This window comes from Hakea prostrata, chromosome 1, assembly GCF_041222555.1.
Source record: "Hakea prostrata isolate BN-2017 chromosome 1, UWA_Hpros_2, whole genome shotgun sequence".
Classification (NCBI taxonomy): domain Eukaryota; kingdom Viridiplantae; phylum Streptophyta; class Magnoliopsida; order Proteales; family Proteaceae; genus Hakea; species Hakea prostrata.
Genome location: NC_142600.1, coordinates 64,984,136 through 65,000,758, shown reverse-complemented (window position 1 = coordinate 65,000,758; position 16,623 = coordinate 64,984,136). Strand labels below are relative to the sequence as shown.

Here is a 16,623-nt window from a genome sequence, read left to right as displayed (position 1 = left end):
GAACTTGATTTTACTTTTGAACATTGATTATTTCATTGGAGTATTTGGACTCCTGTAATCCACAAGTTGTCAGGCGGGTAACCAAGATCGGCGGGTCGGTGTGACAGTTAGGGCCAAAGCTTGCTTTTCGATCTCTGAATATCTGGTCTCCGCATCAAGGAGTACGTGACTAATATAGTAGATTGGCCATTGTTTCTTATCTTTTTCTCGAACGAAGACTGCACTTACTGCAAAAGCCGAAGATGCTAAATATTTTTGTAGTGTTTCACCCTTCTCTGGTCGAGATAATAATAGTGGCTTCCCCAACATTTCTTTGAGGCTCTTGAAAGCTTTTTGGCACTCCTCTGTCCATCATGCCTCTTTGCTACCCCTCAAATCCTTCAAAGCTTTAAAGAATGGTAGGCATCGTTCTCCTGACTGCATAATAAATCTGTTCAGATCTACTACCCGTCCTGTTAAGCACTGTACATTCCAAACAGTCTTTGGAGGCTCCATATCTATTAGGACCTTTATATTAATTGGGTTTGCCTAAATTTCCCTCTAGGACACCATAAATACCAAGAACTTTCCCGATGAAACTCCAAAGGTGCACTTCTCTGGGTTGAGTTTCATATGATAAAAACTTTCGCTAGGTCTGCAACATGACTCGAACGCCAAAGGCTTTTCACAAGCATATCGTCCATATATGCTTCCATGTTTCTCCAGATCAAGTCCTTGAAGATCTTGTTCACAACTCTCTAATATGTTGCTCCAGCATTCTTCAACCCGAAAGGCATAACTTTGTAGTAGAAGCTTTCTCAGTCGCTCATAAACGCAATGAACTTCTCATCCTCCTTGTTCATCAGAATTTGATTGTAACTTGAGTATGCATCCATAAAACTTAAAGTCTCATAGCCAGCTATCGCATCGCTTATGAGATCAATTTGGGGCAAAGGGTAGCAGTCCTTCGGGCATGCTTTATTTAGGTATGTGTAGTCGGTACACATCCGCCACTTCTCGTTCACCTTTCTGACCATTACAATGTTGGCTAGCCAAGTTTGGCACTCGATTGGTTTAATGAATCCGGCCCTTCAGTTTTTCCACTTCGGTTCTTATCGCCTTATGCTTCTTGATCGAGAAGTTCCTTCTCCTTTGAATTATTGGCTTGACCTTCTGTTCGATCCATTGCTTGTGCTTTGCAACGCTTTGATCTATTCTTGGCATGTTTGTTGCTAACAATACGAATACCAATTCTTCCTTGAAATCTGCAGATTGTTTTTACCTGATGAAGGTTGTTTTCTCCTCTTTGGAATGATCCAATTGGATTTTCTCTAGCTTTTCAATAGGTTTCGGTCTTTGCATTATCTCTTCGTCCCGATCATCATGAGCCTCAGTCGGCAATGTCATAGCCTTCCTTCGTCCCTCTTTATCCTTCAAATAAGAAATATAACATTGTCTAGAAGTTTTTTAATCAAAAGTTACCTCTCCAACACCGTTATTGGTCAAGAATTTGATCTTCATGTGCCTAGTTGATACTATGGCTCCTAGCTTTGTGAGGGATGGCCTCCTGAGGATGACATCATATGCAGGGAGTTCTCGAACAACCAGAACGTTTACCCGAACTATTGTTTCTTTCGGAAAAGTTTCAATTATTAGGTCCAGTTGTACATCCTTCTGCAATGGCCGAGGATCCAGCAAAGCCATATAGGTGGGTCGAGGTTGGCTTCAGCAAGTCTTCCTCCATAGACAAAAGATCTGCAGTTGATCCTGTATCTACCATCACTCGGTGTACCTCCTAACGGCCAATCTCTACTTTTATCACAATCACATCGTCATGCGGAGCACACACCTTTTTCATCTTCATCAATGAACACAATGTTCTCCTCAGCGTTCGGTCTTTTTCTTTTCTTGATCGCCTCTCCTGATGTCACATCCCGCCCTAAATCCACCCAGGGGGTACCCTATCTGGGTTACTCGGGAGTGATCCACAGCCCAATAGATCCAGTTTAGGAATGATCATATCCACTTAGCACAATAATATAACAAAAGCAAGAACAATTTATGGTATTCAAGTAATCTATTAATAAAAGTTAAGAAATGATCACAGAAGGATCACAAAGAACATCAGAGTGCGGAATAACAAGTACCAAAACAAAAGACAATTATAGAGTATAGCGGAAATATACTCTACAAACGTGTGCGGAAGGTAGATCTAAATAAGGTAAAGATTACAACCAGATCTCCAAAGAAGGGAAATAAAAAGGTAAGCAACTACGTTACAGTTTCTTCTAACTTATACAATGTCTCCTCAATAACATAATCATAAGAAACTAAGCCAGGCCGGATCTACTCTTGACAAATATGAGTCTTGAACTGATAGCCTTCACAGATGTAGTCACCGTAGCCAAAGTGGTATGAGTCACCAACGTAGTCCTCAAAGTGTTGACCGTCACAGTCAACAATAGTAGTACCTGCAGAAAAGTCTAACAAAATATGTTGCAAAAAGGAGTGAGTTCAAAAGAACTCAGCAAGGAAAGTTATTCAATAATAACATAAATCATATGATGCACAGCATAGCATGATGCAATATGATATGAGACAATGATGATATATGATTCTAGCCCTAAGTATGCTAGTCTCTAAGGTAGACATGCTTTAAGTCATAGCACCATACTTCTTTAGGTAGTCTCAGTCACTCATCACCGGGGGGAATTGGGTCCTGCATCCCTCTCGGACAAATCCATGGTTGGGGGTTTCGGTCACCACTCTCTCACATCATCATTTGGTATAAGTATTGGCGCATGTCAAGGTAAAGCCTAGCCCAATGCAAGTCATCTACTTAGTCATATCATGTCAGTTCCAGATACGTCCATTCCTCCCCTCTAGGGATCCTTTTCGGTATCCTTCACACTAGAGTCATGGATATTACCCACCGGACTCATCAACCCTATTGGTCATCCACAAATAGTAGACGGGAAGCTCTCACGTCCCCTCACGGATCATTTCACCGGTCTTGAGCGCCCGTGAGCCCAAGTCTAGCCATTTGCAACCCTACCAATAAATGGCCCCTTTCGGGTATCCGCAATGCGATTTATGTCCTCTCACGGGATGGTTACCGGTCTTGAACGCCCACAAATCTACACTACTACCACGGGTCGTTCGGTCTCAATGCCCTTCCGATTCGGGTCTGATACGACTGGGACATCCTAGCCATACATCTAGACAAATCCTATGTATGTCATCCAATGATCCAGGAAAGCGTCGATGGGCATGTTCGGAGAACATCCCATACTATTCCCTCCGATGTCCAAGGACAGAAGTACCAGTAGGGCACTCCCCAATCCCAAATCATACCTAAGCAATCACATGCTTATTTCCATCCATTACATATCGACAATACATTATCATATTGAAAACATGTCATAACATCTCATAATACAGTGTATAAATAAATGACAAGACTAAGTAAAATGATAAACCAAGTAATTAAGCATGGTGCTACTGTCATAAGGTAACTACAGTAGTCATATGATGTCTAAATTCAATTAATAAGTTAAGTCTACTAAGTTACCAACAACAGTATAAAAGTCATACAGTCTATGTTATATGGCAATAACCATCCTTACCTCAAATTGTGAAGAAGATGATCCGAAGTCACAAGAGAATGGCCCAATTATAGTCTTAAAGCCCTAAACAAACATACATGAAGGATTAGAGAAGAAATCAAAACAATCGGAGATCGAATGGATCAAAACTGGGCAAAAGTTGCTGACAGCAACCTTGTTGGTCGACGGTATCGACCCACTGTATCAACCCAAAGGGTCTCGGACAGCAAGTTGGGTTTTTGGCTCAAAGTTGGTCTTCCGGGTCTCGGATCGATACGAAACTTGGGGAATAGTTCAAACACAATATAGAGACATTAATTATCAAGGAATTAACATGATCCAATGGTCAATTTAGAAAACCCCAAATTGACATATCAAGTTCAAGAGTTGGAATTCATGGTTTTCAATGGAATCAATTGCAAATGCAAGAGGGCTTAGGAATTTAATCAATAGAATGATGAGTAGCAGAATATAGACAATTGCTAACATATAATCAGACCTCATTGCTAAAGAAAATCAGATTAAGAAAATGAACTCATGTTGCTATGAAGAGGAATCAAAGTAAGAGAGCAAGAACATCAAGTTTCATAATGAAATCAATGCAATTGCAAGGGAGATCAGGGATTCAGTCAAGAGAATGATAAGCAATAGATTAGGAATGATTATTAACATATAATCAGACTTGGCATACTACAGAAATCAGTTTAGGAGATGAAATCATGTTGCTATGGAGGAATTTCATAAGAAAGACAAGGTTAAGAATTGATATGAGATACATAGCATTTATAGAATGAATGGGGGTTTATAGGAATCACAAGAGACATTAGAAGAGGTGGTTGCAAGGTTGCAACACCTCCTCCATAGCCCCAACAACAAGAATAAGGTGAGGTAGAAGTAGATTAGAGAGACAGTGAGAGATTACATACCCTGTAGAAGAGATTAGAGAAGAGAGACAAAGGATTCTTAAAGAAGTCCAACGCCCAAGCCAAGGAGGAGGCTTAGAGGAGCTTTCCTGCGTTCTCAGATGTTGAAATGAGTGAAATAATGTTTTAGGTTCGAGGTTTCACTTAAAAGGAGGAAGGAATATCCAAAAAGCACATTTTTATTCGAATCTGAGCTTGTTGGGTAGATACATTGGGTTGATGGTATCGACCAACAGTATCGACCCAAAGTAGTTTCAACAGAATTTTCAGGAATAGTTCAGCAACTTCGAACAGGGATTCAGAGGGCTATACAAGGTCAAATTGAGTGAGGTTTTCTCCTAAAAGTCAACAAAGAAGTCTAGTTTTCAGAAATACATTCATATCGAGCATGGGAGTTCATTAGGTCCGCCAACTAAGCTCACCTTCTTCGATGCGCAAGCAGGATTTGCCAGACATAGTTCAGCAACTTCGGACAGGGATTTGGTGGGCTATATGGGGTCAAATTGAGTGGGGTTTTCTCCTACAATTCCATCAAGAAGTCTAGTTTCAGGAAATACCTTCGGATTGAGCATAAGAGTTCATTAGGTATTTCAACTAATTCACCCCTCTTTGGTGCGCAGATTCAAAACTAACACTGACAATGCTCTCAAGTGAGGGGCATCATCGTCAATGTCCATGGGCTTGGGTTTCAACACCAAATCATCAACCAAAAGGGTCCACAAGTATCTTTTCCCCCCACTTCGGGTCTTTGGACCTACAAACAATACAAATTCTGGGCCGGGTCAGGGTAAGGATAAGGCCGGATTTCACAGGATCTACCCTAAGGAAAAGGTCGGACATGGCCTCCTAAGTTTTTCAAGGATAACAACATTGAAATCAAGGTCTGACTTTAAGGTCTAACATTAAACAAGTCTTTCTTTATCCCAAAACAAATAGGGTGTCCTGGTTAGGTTTGGGCTGGATTTTACACCTGATCCCACAAATTTTGATTTTGCTTTAAGCTTCTGAGGGATTCGAGCTCTGGTCCTCAGAATATTGTGATGATCGGGGAATGACTGGTCCTTTCTATCTCCTTCCCTTTCTTGGAGTCGGAAGCTTCAAAGCGATGGTCTCTACTTCCCGATCGTTCTCTCCTCTTTTCTCCAATTGTTCTTCTTTCTCGATCGTCCTCCCAACACTTTATATAATTGGCCAAATGTCCCTAAGATATTAACCTTTCAATACCCGCCTTCAGATGACTACAATCATTAATGTAGTGCCCTTAAACTCTATGGAAACGACAATATTTGTTCATGTTTCTTCTTTCTTCAAGCTTTGATGTCATCTTAGGTGGCCATCTCAAGATATCCTGATCTTTGATTTGCATCAGGATCTCCGAACGTTGTGCATTCAAAGGAGTATACTCAGCGCGGTTGGGTGAACGTTGCCACCACCCCCACCGTCTTTTGCTTACCCAATAGTTGTTCTGCACTCTCGAACCTTGGCCTTTTTTGAAGCTTTTTGCTCTTTGTTAGCTGCCTCCACTTTTCCCTGCCGAGCGTTAAGGATTTCCGTTACTTCAGCCTGTTTTTGACATATTTGGACAAGTTCGGCATTGGTGGTCGGCATATCCTGCAATGACAACTCCAGAAGTCATATGTTGGAAAGGTATGTGAAGAGTGCTGTTTTGGCCACTTTCTCTTCCAAGTTCTCAATCTCCATGGTTGCTTTGTTGAACCTTTGCAAATAATCTCGAATAGACTCGTTCTTTGCTTGCCTGAAGGTGAACAAAGTCTCTTCGGTCTTCTTGGTCTGTATTTGACTTTGGAACTAATCGATGAACTTTCGAGCAAGCTTATCAAAATCAACTATCTTTCCATACGGTAGGTTCAAAAACCACTTATAAGTTGCTTCCATCAGTGAAGACTCGAACACTCTGCACAAATCTGATTTGAATTCACAGCAATTGCCATTATTTGCTGGTAGTAACTCATGTCGGCTACTAGATCCCCACATCCATCGAACAAAGAGAAGCTGGGGAGCTTGAAGTTATGATGGAATTCGTATCTGGTTATTGCCTCAACGAACAAGTTCTTTCTGATGACCAAGTATATATCATCAGTCTTTTTGGCTTTCGTGAGTTGTCCCAATTTTTGATTTATATCAGCCAATTCTTGATCGATCTATACTGCCCGGGTGTTTGGTGTCCGAACATTGTCTCTATCCGATCATTGAGATGTTGTCGAGTGTGTTTGAACTCCTCTCTCAATCTTGAATAGCGTTCCCATTCAACTTCCCTACGACCAATCCCGCACCTTTGGATCATCTCTCCTTGGTAATTCATCCGTTCTTCTTATTCCCAACCATTCACCATCTTCTTTTCGTGCTCTTAGGTTTCTTTCCAGTGGCTGACGAAAGTTCTTGTCCTCAGTCGGGTTTCTTTCCTTGCGTGGAGAACGTCCTCTTGCTATGGAGTTTATACTTTCAGTCCGTCGGGGTTGTCTTCTCCCCTCCTCATGAACATGGAGGTTCGGGTTCCTTGCAGTTCTCAGGCGTTTGGCCATCATTTCGAGCATTGCCTGCATCTCTAGAAATTGAACCTGCATTTGGTTAATCTGTTGTTACCTGCATTTGGTTAATTTGTTGTTGGCTTTGGTTCATCTGCTCCTAAATGACTAGAATCATTTGGATCTCTTCATTTGGACAATTCAAACGGGCACCTCCTACTATTTCTTCTTCTCGTGTATTTCACCTTCATGAATACGATTTCCCTCTGGAGGAGCAAGGTTTTCCTCCAAAGGAACTTGAAAATTATGATTTTGATGCCTTTGAATAGTAGATCTGGTGTTTACCATGGCTTTTTTTGAAGCGTTTCCCACAGACGACGCCAATGGTGCGTCCAAAAATTGGTTAACCTTTGGATTCCTGCAAAACAAACTTCAGATGTGGGCCAACTCTGCAGTCGGGAAGCCATCGTTGGATTCGTTGATGATCCTTCTTGGTGGCCATCCGATTATAGGGTTTTCCCCTTTCTTTTTGAGTCAGTTGAGATTTTCATACATAGCACGATTGTGTATCTCGAATTTTACGGGAGCACGTCTCTTTCCATAACCGTTGGGTTCCTTCCCCTTACGCTACTTGTTGGTTCAACCTCCGAACCAGTTATGACCGGGGTCATTGACCAAACTTGGGTCAAACCCAATTTGTTGTTATTTTATTCTTATCACCTGTTAAGTGTTTATGATTCGACAAACACCATAAACAATTACGAGTGTTTCTATAAGCATAGATATTTTTTAGGCAGTTGATAAAACTTGCTTCTGAAAGCAGATACAATACTCGTCCACGTTTGATAAATGATCAAGTTAATATAATTCTCACACTAGAGCGTGGAACATATGGTTAGTATGTCCCTTGTACTATTGCAACTCAAATTCCAACTCCAACTCCAACCCCAACTCTTGTTCTCCTCTTCCAACTCTAGCTCTCACCTTTTTGCCACTAAGGCTGCGTTTGTTTGTTGGAATAAAGGTAGGGTGGGAAAAAATTTGAAAAAATAAATTTTTTTTCATTAAATTCCAAAATTGTGGTTTGTTTGGTTGATGGGGGTAGAAAAGTTGGAGATAAGTTTTATTAATTTAAGGAAGCTTATTTAGTGAGGTTGTATGTTAACTTTCCTACTGCATGCCTTTTCAATACCTCACACAATATGTGGTATTTTATAGAAAAATGTGAAAAATAAAAAAATGAGACCCACATTTAATACTTTTCCAAAAAATTTCTTCATTTATTTTCTTTCTCCCTCACCCCATTTTTGCTTCGATAAACAATTGCATCAAAAGTGTTTATCGAAGCAAAAATTTGATGTACTCGAAATCATGCAAAACAAAAAGATTTTATGGAACAATTTTCAGTTTTTTTTTTTTTTACTTTCTAAGCAAAGAAACACTATAAATTATTTTGTTCAATGAGTTATCAAACGGGGTATTTATTTTCCCCTACTAGAAACAACAACTCGAGTTTGACCCAAATGGTTTATAATGATCAAGTCCATGTTGAGTTATGGGCTTAACTAACATTTGTCATTTATCTTGACCCATATTCATTCAGGATATTTAGTCAGGGTATTACTGACTTTTACCATTGTGGGAGTAGTTGGTTAGGGAATAACTTATTGGGTCTTGTAGTATCATGTGTAATATTTGAGTTTAAGGTTGTTTCCACACTCTCAAGAAATATTCCAAAGAGTGAAAGGTTTTGGAAGATTCAAGAAAAATTAAGAACGCAGATCTACAACAAGAACATACTACATGTATTTATTCATCTATCCGTTGATTATATTCATAACACGTGCTTTAATTATTACAGTAATTATATAAATCATTATGGATCCATTAAGCCAATCTACCTTAGTCTTTATTGAGCTTGAAAGAGAGCACAATTGCGCTTAAATAAGCCGATTGGGAGGGACCATCTTAACTGTGAAGCGTCGAACTCCCACGTAACCAGATGGCAAATAAGAAAAAAAAATCTTAATACATGAATTCCTTGTGGAATTTATACCCCAAAAGGAATTTCCTTTTTCTTTTTTTATAAACCCCCCAGAAAAGAAAGATAAAATAGTGAAAGAGAAAGGCACGGGAATAGAAATGACGAAGCGAAGTTATAACGGAACAAGAAGCAACTGCATTTTATTTGAAATACCAAATAAGCCCTTCGCGCTTACTTAATTGACAACTTTGTGCTTGTGTATATAATGAGGCAATCCAGCCTTCTCTCTCCTCTTGGTAGAACTATAGAAAAAAGACTCGAACGAGAGAGGGAGATAAAAGAGGCCATTTTCTCCTGTTTTCTTGTATCATGCAATTCAGTCGCGCACCACAGTGATAGGAACTTGATCTTGCTTATTGGTTCTGCAATTCGAATCTGCAAAAATAGGGTTCACCACATAACTGAAACGGTTATCTATTCCGTGATATATTGTTATCAGCCCTAGATTTTCCTTTTCCAATCCTTTCCCCCACCCATCTGTTTGTTACTGCTTTTTGGAGCTTTGTATATGAATTAGGGTTTACAGGGAGATCAATTACTTGGATAAAGAACGACCCTTTTATTATTTTTATATGGGGATGCTTTTATACTATTCAGAGGAGTGATGTGCTTTCGTTTGCCCTAATGTGACCAAAGAACGAAGGAGTTGTGTAGGGATTTCTCTATGCCCATGGGAAGCACAGGTGAGCCAGACCGGAAGCGCCGGCACTTGAGTTCGGTGTCGCCCACGGCCGCTGCTGCTAAGAAGCAACCGTTTTTGCCATTTTCGGAAGATAAAAAGGTTTCTTTTTTCCTCCTCCTTTTATCTTATTCTCCACTCTGTACAATTCTTGACCATTCTAGCGAATTATTTGGTTATGGAGCTATTTTGGTTGTATTGGTTAGGTTAAGAAGCAGTTTCGTCACAGACTAGGCATATAAAAAATATAGGAGATGGAGTTTGTGATATGGATCAGGGATCGTCTCTTATATTTTTGCTGAGACTGAATTTGGGATTTAAATTCATGAATCGTTTCTGTGATAAATTATTTCTTTGTTATCTTAGATCATTGATAATTTTCAGAGCTATTATACTTATTCCTAAAATAAGCAAAATATCCTTTTCGTGTTTTCATGAGTGAGTGTTAATGCTGTTATTTTCTGTGGCCTCCTTCGTTGTTTTCATTGTTGGTAGAATATTCAACTTTGGCATATTTCTTCTTCTACTTATGAAAGATTTGGGATCCTGTGAGTTGGATGGAAGTCTATATAGAACTAAAGGAACCTGAAAAACAACTGCAATGATATTGACAAAAGGAAGTTTATGAGATGAATGATTCCAGTACAATATGCTTGCACTTCCTCGCCGCACACTTAGAGATAGGCTAGGATTCATTTTTTGAGCAAGTGTCATAATATTTGGTCACTTGTATTCATTATTTAGCAGAAGTCTAGAACTATCCATCTGCTCTTGCTTTCTGGCATTTTGTGTTTCTATTTTTTGCTTGGATATGGTTCATAAACTCATTTTTGCTCTCCAGTCATAGTTTGGAAGGTAGTTGGGCTCTACCCTGAAAATGAAGAACTTCAAGGTGCACAATTTGGCAAGGAATTACTCTACCGTCTTTTCAGTGATAAACCCTACTTTTCTTAAACGGAATGCAAAGGGTGCGCTACTATAACTAATATATTTAAAGACTGCAACCGACCACCGATTGGAACAGTTAGAATCTAAATATTTTAAAAAAATTGCTTACTTATCTTTTTAACGGGGGAACATCTTTTTGGCTCATTTGCCTGGATAATTGTGAACTTGTCTCCAGCCTAGCTTGCTTGATGGGGATTAAATACTAAATCATGAATTAAATGATCTATGGAAGAGGCAGAGTCAAATTTAGTTAGAGGTTGTACTACTTTCTTTCCATTTGGTTATTGTTTAAATTTGGTTTTTTCATTATATGCGCATGTAAGTGGTGTGGCTGAAAAAATTGCCTGTTGCTCTCATAGATTTTTACCATTCCATATTTGAATGCTTTACTCAGGTTGAGGGAGTTTTTAAGCTCTAGTTGACAACGTTTATGTGGCTTTTTGCAGTTGAAGTTCCTGTAGGGATTTATTTTTGGAAATGTGGTTATTTTTATTTTTTTGTCTCTTTCTCTCTTTGCTGCTAATACGTTTTGTGTTTTTCTCTTTATGTCTGAATTTTTTTGGTAGATTCAGTTGAAGTTAACAATTTAGGTTCTTCATGACTTTAGACTCTTCGTCATCATGCCAGTTTTGCTTATTTGCTTCGAATTTCCTTTCCTTGTAGCTTGACACTGCTGTACTGCAATATCAAAATCAAAAGCTTGTTCAGCAGCTAGAAGCTCAGAAGGCTGAATATTCTGCTCTTGATGATAAATTCTGTCAGTTCAAAGAGAAACAATGTGATTATGATGCCACGTTAAAAATTGTTAATAGTTCATGGGAACAGGTAACTTGCATTTCCAGTGATCTTCTAGAAGTCTGAGGTTAAATTGTGCTGATGTATGGAAAATTGGTTATGTTTCATTTTAACAGCTTGTGGATGACATAGAATCCTGTTCTATTCGGACAAGAAGCTCAGTTGGCAGCAGAAAAGATTTGAACCATTCTTTAGGTGAGAAATGCACAGCCTCCTGGTTAGTTTGTATCTTGTTGCAGGTTTGCCGTGGTTGATATGACGGTGCTGATTTTGCATGGCCTTACCTGCATCAAATGACTCCCCCGTCCCCCATTGCACTAACTATTTTGGGCCACTTCCTGTCTTCCTCTATTTAATCGTTGTGATTCGGTTCCTTTACTAGGTCAGTTTGTGGTCTAGTCTAAACTGGGCTTGTTGCATCCTTCCATTTTTTGGAATGTTGTAGTTGTAATACTGTACGGGCAAAAAATGCACTGAAATTTTTTCTAGGCTGACTTTCTCCAGGTTTCTCAAATAGCTGTTTACTTGTATTTTATTTGAGCTGATACTCAGTTGGAATTCCTCATGTCCAGTTGCAAATGTTGGGTATTTGTATAGCTTGTTCTGAAACAACATTTCTTTATACTCACTGTTGAATTCAATAGAACCTCTTACCTGCATCTGCTTTTGATACATGTACCTTCCTTTAGGTTGGGTATTTCTACTGCTTGCTCTCAAAGAACATTTCTGTCTACTTACTGTTGAATTTAGTAAAGCCTCTTACCGGCTTCTGCATGTGATATATGTACCTTCCTCTTGCCTCTGTGGTGCCCTTTTAACAATTCCAGGATCTGTTAGCATATCTCATCCATACGTGGTGAAGGCTGACCCTATAACATACATATTTCACTAATGCATAATGTGGAGCATTGACCATAAGAAGTTTGCTTGCCATTGTCTGGATTGGTAGAGGGTGGGCCTTGGCGCAATGGTCGGTGGACTACAGTTGTAGCCTGAGGTTAAGGTGATGAAACAGCCTCTCAGCAAAAAATTGCTGGGGTAAGGCTGTGTTCGGAAAACTGCCTCTTTGGACTTTGCTTGTGCAAAAGCCTTTGATACTGAGGTGCCTTTTCCCCCTGTATAATAATGTAATATTTGTACCTTACTAGGTCGAGTCTGACCATCCCCTATCTTCCCAAAGAGGAAAATGCCGTGTCCCCGCTTTTTCTGTTTGTATTCTGAGTCTAGGACATTGGTAGATTGCCAGTGAACTGCCAATAGGAGCTGATAATGTGTGAATCAGTATTTCAAGACCTTTTCTAGATGAGAAACTTTAAGTTGGTCCCTCCAAAACAGTCTGTTTGCCTTGTTCTTTGTTGGATACTGTATTAGTTGACTTTCGTGTCCAATACTAGTTGGATAATTCATGGTGCTAGATCCCAGAGCTTTGATGCTTCAATCTGTTGAAGTATCATATGTACCTTATGTTCATAGTTGTCTAAGTCTTTCCAAGGGAACAATGACCATTAGGCATGCTTAACACTGCAGGGCATCTGATGCATCTGGATGTGCATGTTTTGTTTTTGTACGAGGTTGTGCTTGATTGCTTTTTAAGTTAGGTCTCTTGTATTATTTGATTTTGTGGTTTCAGACTTTTTTATGGTAATGGTTGGATGATAAGCTTATTCTTATAAGGGGTCAGGTTTTTAGTGATAGTCCTTTACATGGGTTGGGTCTTGGGCTTGTTTTTATTGTAGGATCAAATGGCAACACTCACCAGGAGGGGTTGAATCTGGTGACGAATTTTTCATTTGTATGAAACAAAGAAATAGCTTGTCTTAAACTAATTGCAGAGGTAGACGTTTTACAATGTTTTAGAATGGTTCAAACTGACTATTGTACATCCGCTACCTTGACCTAGTAACTGGGGACAAAAAAGTGAATAAGACGTGAAGAAGATGATGCAGATCTGGCACCAAACAGGAAATGTTTTGCTTTGGAGGAACAACATAAGGTTGATAGGTTTGTGGGCCTTCGTTGGTTGTGTTCCTTTTGTAATCGGCCAACTTTATGGACCTGAAACATAGTTACAGGGGTTGAATACGAAATCCTAATACTTGGTTTTTATTTTTTATTTTTCATGATGTAGTGCTTATTAAAGTTGTAGATGTTAATTGATTAGTCCTTTTGGCACACACGAATTATTCAGTCCTTATTAGCGTTATCAAATATTATTTGATTGTTCCTTAAATAGCATAGGCTGGGTTATGAATCTTATGATTAGGTATGAATTATTTGCAGATGTTTTAGGACTCCCTACGCTTCCATGCCAAAGAGATGTTACAGTGAAGCTAGGGTTTTTTTTAAAAAAAAGAGAGTTATTACCTCTCTTTTTTCTTTTCTTTTTTAAGGGGGGAGGGGTTGGTGGTGGTTTTGTTTTACCTCTCTTGGTCTAGTACTATAGGATTACAAAGGTATGCTAATAAGAATCAAACCCTATACTTGTTCGTGGAAAGATTTCAACTCGACGTTGTGTTTGACTCCTTGATATTTCTAGTTATAGAAGATTGTTCTTAGCTTTTCTTAATTCAATCAACATGCATTTTTCTTTCTTCTATTTTGTTACCTTGTGTGTGATGTAACCAGATCCAGCAAGCATAGGGTCCCTTGGGTAGAATTTTGCTGCTGTGCATTGCTAATCAGACCTGGACAGAAAGGATTCAAGCCATATAAGTGGTCTGTTGTGAGGATATTTGAAAGATTGGTTGCTGTCCATTAATTCCAGACGTAGGTAGCAGGGTTATAAACCTAAAATTACTGCTGTCCTTTGTGATTTGACTCCAAACAGCAAGGTATTGAAACGTAGGTTGCCTGCTGCTTTCTTAGAAAAGATTGTACTACTGGCCCTGTATCCCAGGGTTACGTGAGGGTGTCATCAATCACGTTGTGCTTTAACATAAATGTTAGTATAACCAAACACAGATAACACAATGCTTTTCATATCTGAAACGCAAAAGAATAAAAGGAACTTTCAAAGTCCAGCATTTAGTCTGAAGTAAGGGAACAAGTTTGGTTGTATGGGTTGTATGTTATATTTATGAATTGTTTTATTCTTTCAAAGTCCAGCATTTAGTCTGAATTAAGGGAACAAGTTTGGTTGTATGGGTTGTGTGTTATATTTATGAGTTCTAAATATAGTTTCCTAGTTACAATTGAAAGATTATAGAGCAAATTGGTAAAATGAATTTGGTCCTTGTGAATCATGACCTTTTTAAGTAGTAAGCTGGATTTATGAAACAAAATGGGATATGATTTATGGTTGGAGCATTGGATGAATTTTTCCCATTTTCCAAGGTTTGATTGGCGTCTCATAGCTTTTCAAACCCATTTATTCTTGTATTCTTTTTCTTTTTTCTTCCTTCAGTTTCTATTGTTCCCTACCAGTATTGTTTATTGTTTCTGACATGACTGGAGTGGTACAGGAAATTGATGTGAACAGGTTTAGTCCTTATTTATTTATTTTTTTTCCAAAATTCAAATCGGAAATTTTCTGTCTGCTTCTCACCTTTTCTGGAAAGGAACAAAAAATTTAGGCTGGTCAGTATAAGTGTTTTATCTAAGTATTTGTTGGTGGGTGACCCATTTACCCCTCACTAATTTTGATGACCACATATGCATACTCAAATGCACTAACAATATACCTGTGTGAAAGACAAGAAGGTTTTGACCATGGTGGGAGATCTGGCGAGATATCTCGTTTTTTTACATATGCGAGACGAGATGGAGGTCGAGAGTAGAGATTTGGGATATCTCGCTGGAACTCTCAATTTTTGCCTTTTTTGTGGATTTCGGTTGGATTTTCACTTGCAACTACTCTTTGCATTTCTACAACATCGAAGGAAGATCAGTCATTCTCTTCTTGTCTTATGAACTTATGATTTAATGACTCATATAAAACTTCTAATAGTTGTATAATTTTATTATTCTATTCTTGAAAATTGAGATTGTGATACTCATATGGATGGAATTTAGATTACATTTAGGTTACTTGATGCATTTGATACACTTGCTCTTTATTTATATGCCTTAAAAGTTCTATATTACATGTTGTATAACCTTGCATTCCCTAATCCTACAACATTTCGGTTTCACACTATGGGTAGACTTAGAAATCACACATAGGGTTGTTTTTTGTCAAATCCAACGCCACCAATGTGTTCAAAAGGCCTTAAATAGGCCATATACCAAGTTTCAACCCAATTGGGACCCTAAAACCCACCGAGATGGGTCACCGAGTTGATGCCAAAAAATTGTATTTCTCAACCGAGATCTCACCGAGATGGTTGAGATCTCTCTTTTTCAAGGTGGTGAGATCTCGCTCTCGAGAGCGAGATCTTCTACCATGGTTTTGACACACTTGTGCATGTATGGATGAAACCATTCTAAGAGCGTGTAGTGAATGAAAGCTATCTCAATCACATTCAAGAGACTTAAAGAATACATTAAGCCAAGATAATTTACTCAAGATGCCTTCACATAAGAGGATGTTCTTTGAGAGCATAGAACTAGAGAAAGTTCAAGACATCAACGCCCTGATTTAGCCTAGGACACATGTTATCTTGTAATTGTGGAAAACAAAAAATGCACTTTCACGTTTTGCATTTTGAACATGTGCATGAAGTACTATCGTGTGAACCTTAGGACAATTGCCTATTTTATAAAAATAATCTTAAATTGCCCAAATTAGTGACAATCAAAGTGCAAGTTTACCGTTTGGCAACGTAGCTTGGTTGACTGTTAGAGTTGGAAGCTTGACGGTTGCAACCGTCAGCTTTGCAGGTCGATCATCTCCATCAAGCAAACTAAGCTTCTAATTGTTGACCTTTTATGTTAAAAAAATAAAAAATTAGCGCATTTTATCAGTTGGGATTCAAATCAAGCCCACATTTTGGCCATGGTTTGAGAGCTTGGTCTAGACTAGGATTTTGGTCCCTCAAAAAACCGAAATCTTGCAAGATCTTCACCAAGATGGGGTAAAAATCCGTGATTTACTTTACCCAACCTGAGGGCCCATCTTGGTAGGTATTAGAGCTCAATTTGTGCTGGAATTTGGTGTTTAGCGTATTTTAGGCCTTCTAAACACATGCCTCAGATTTGTGAGAAAACGAGTGTATATATGAGTTCC

The 16,623-nt window shown here is 38.9% G+C and overlaps 1 protein-coding gene across 1 annotated transcript in view; it reads left to right on the top strand.

The window, feature by feature from the left end:
* Nucleotides 1-9,282: 9,282 nt before the first annotated feature.
* Nucleotides 9,283-16,623, top strand: part of LOC149029423 (E3 ubiquitin-protein ligase BRE1-like 1) — a 37,727-nt gene continuing 30,386 nt past the window's right edge. Inside the window, exons 1-3 of the mRNA XM_089141862.1 lie at nt 9,283-9,818; nt 11,328-11,489; nt 11,576-11,654. Of these exons, the coding sequence (XP_088997988.1) occupies nt 9,702-9,818; nt 11,328-11,489; nt 11,576-11,654 (358 nt within the window). The 5' untranslated portion in view covers nt 9,283-9,701. The remainder of the gene's footprint in view (nt 9,819-11,327; nt 11,490-11,575; nt 11,655-16,623) is intronic.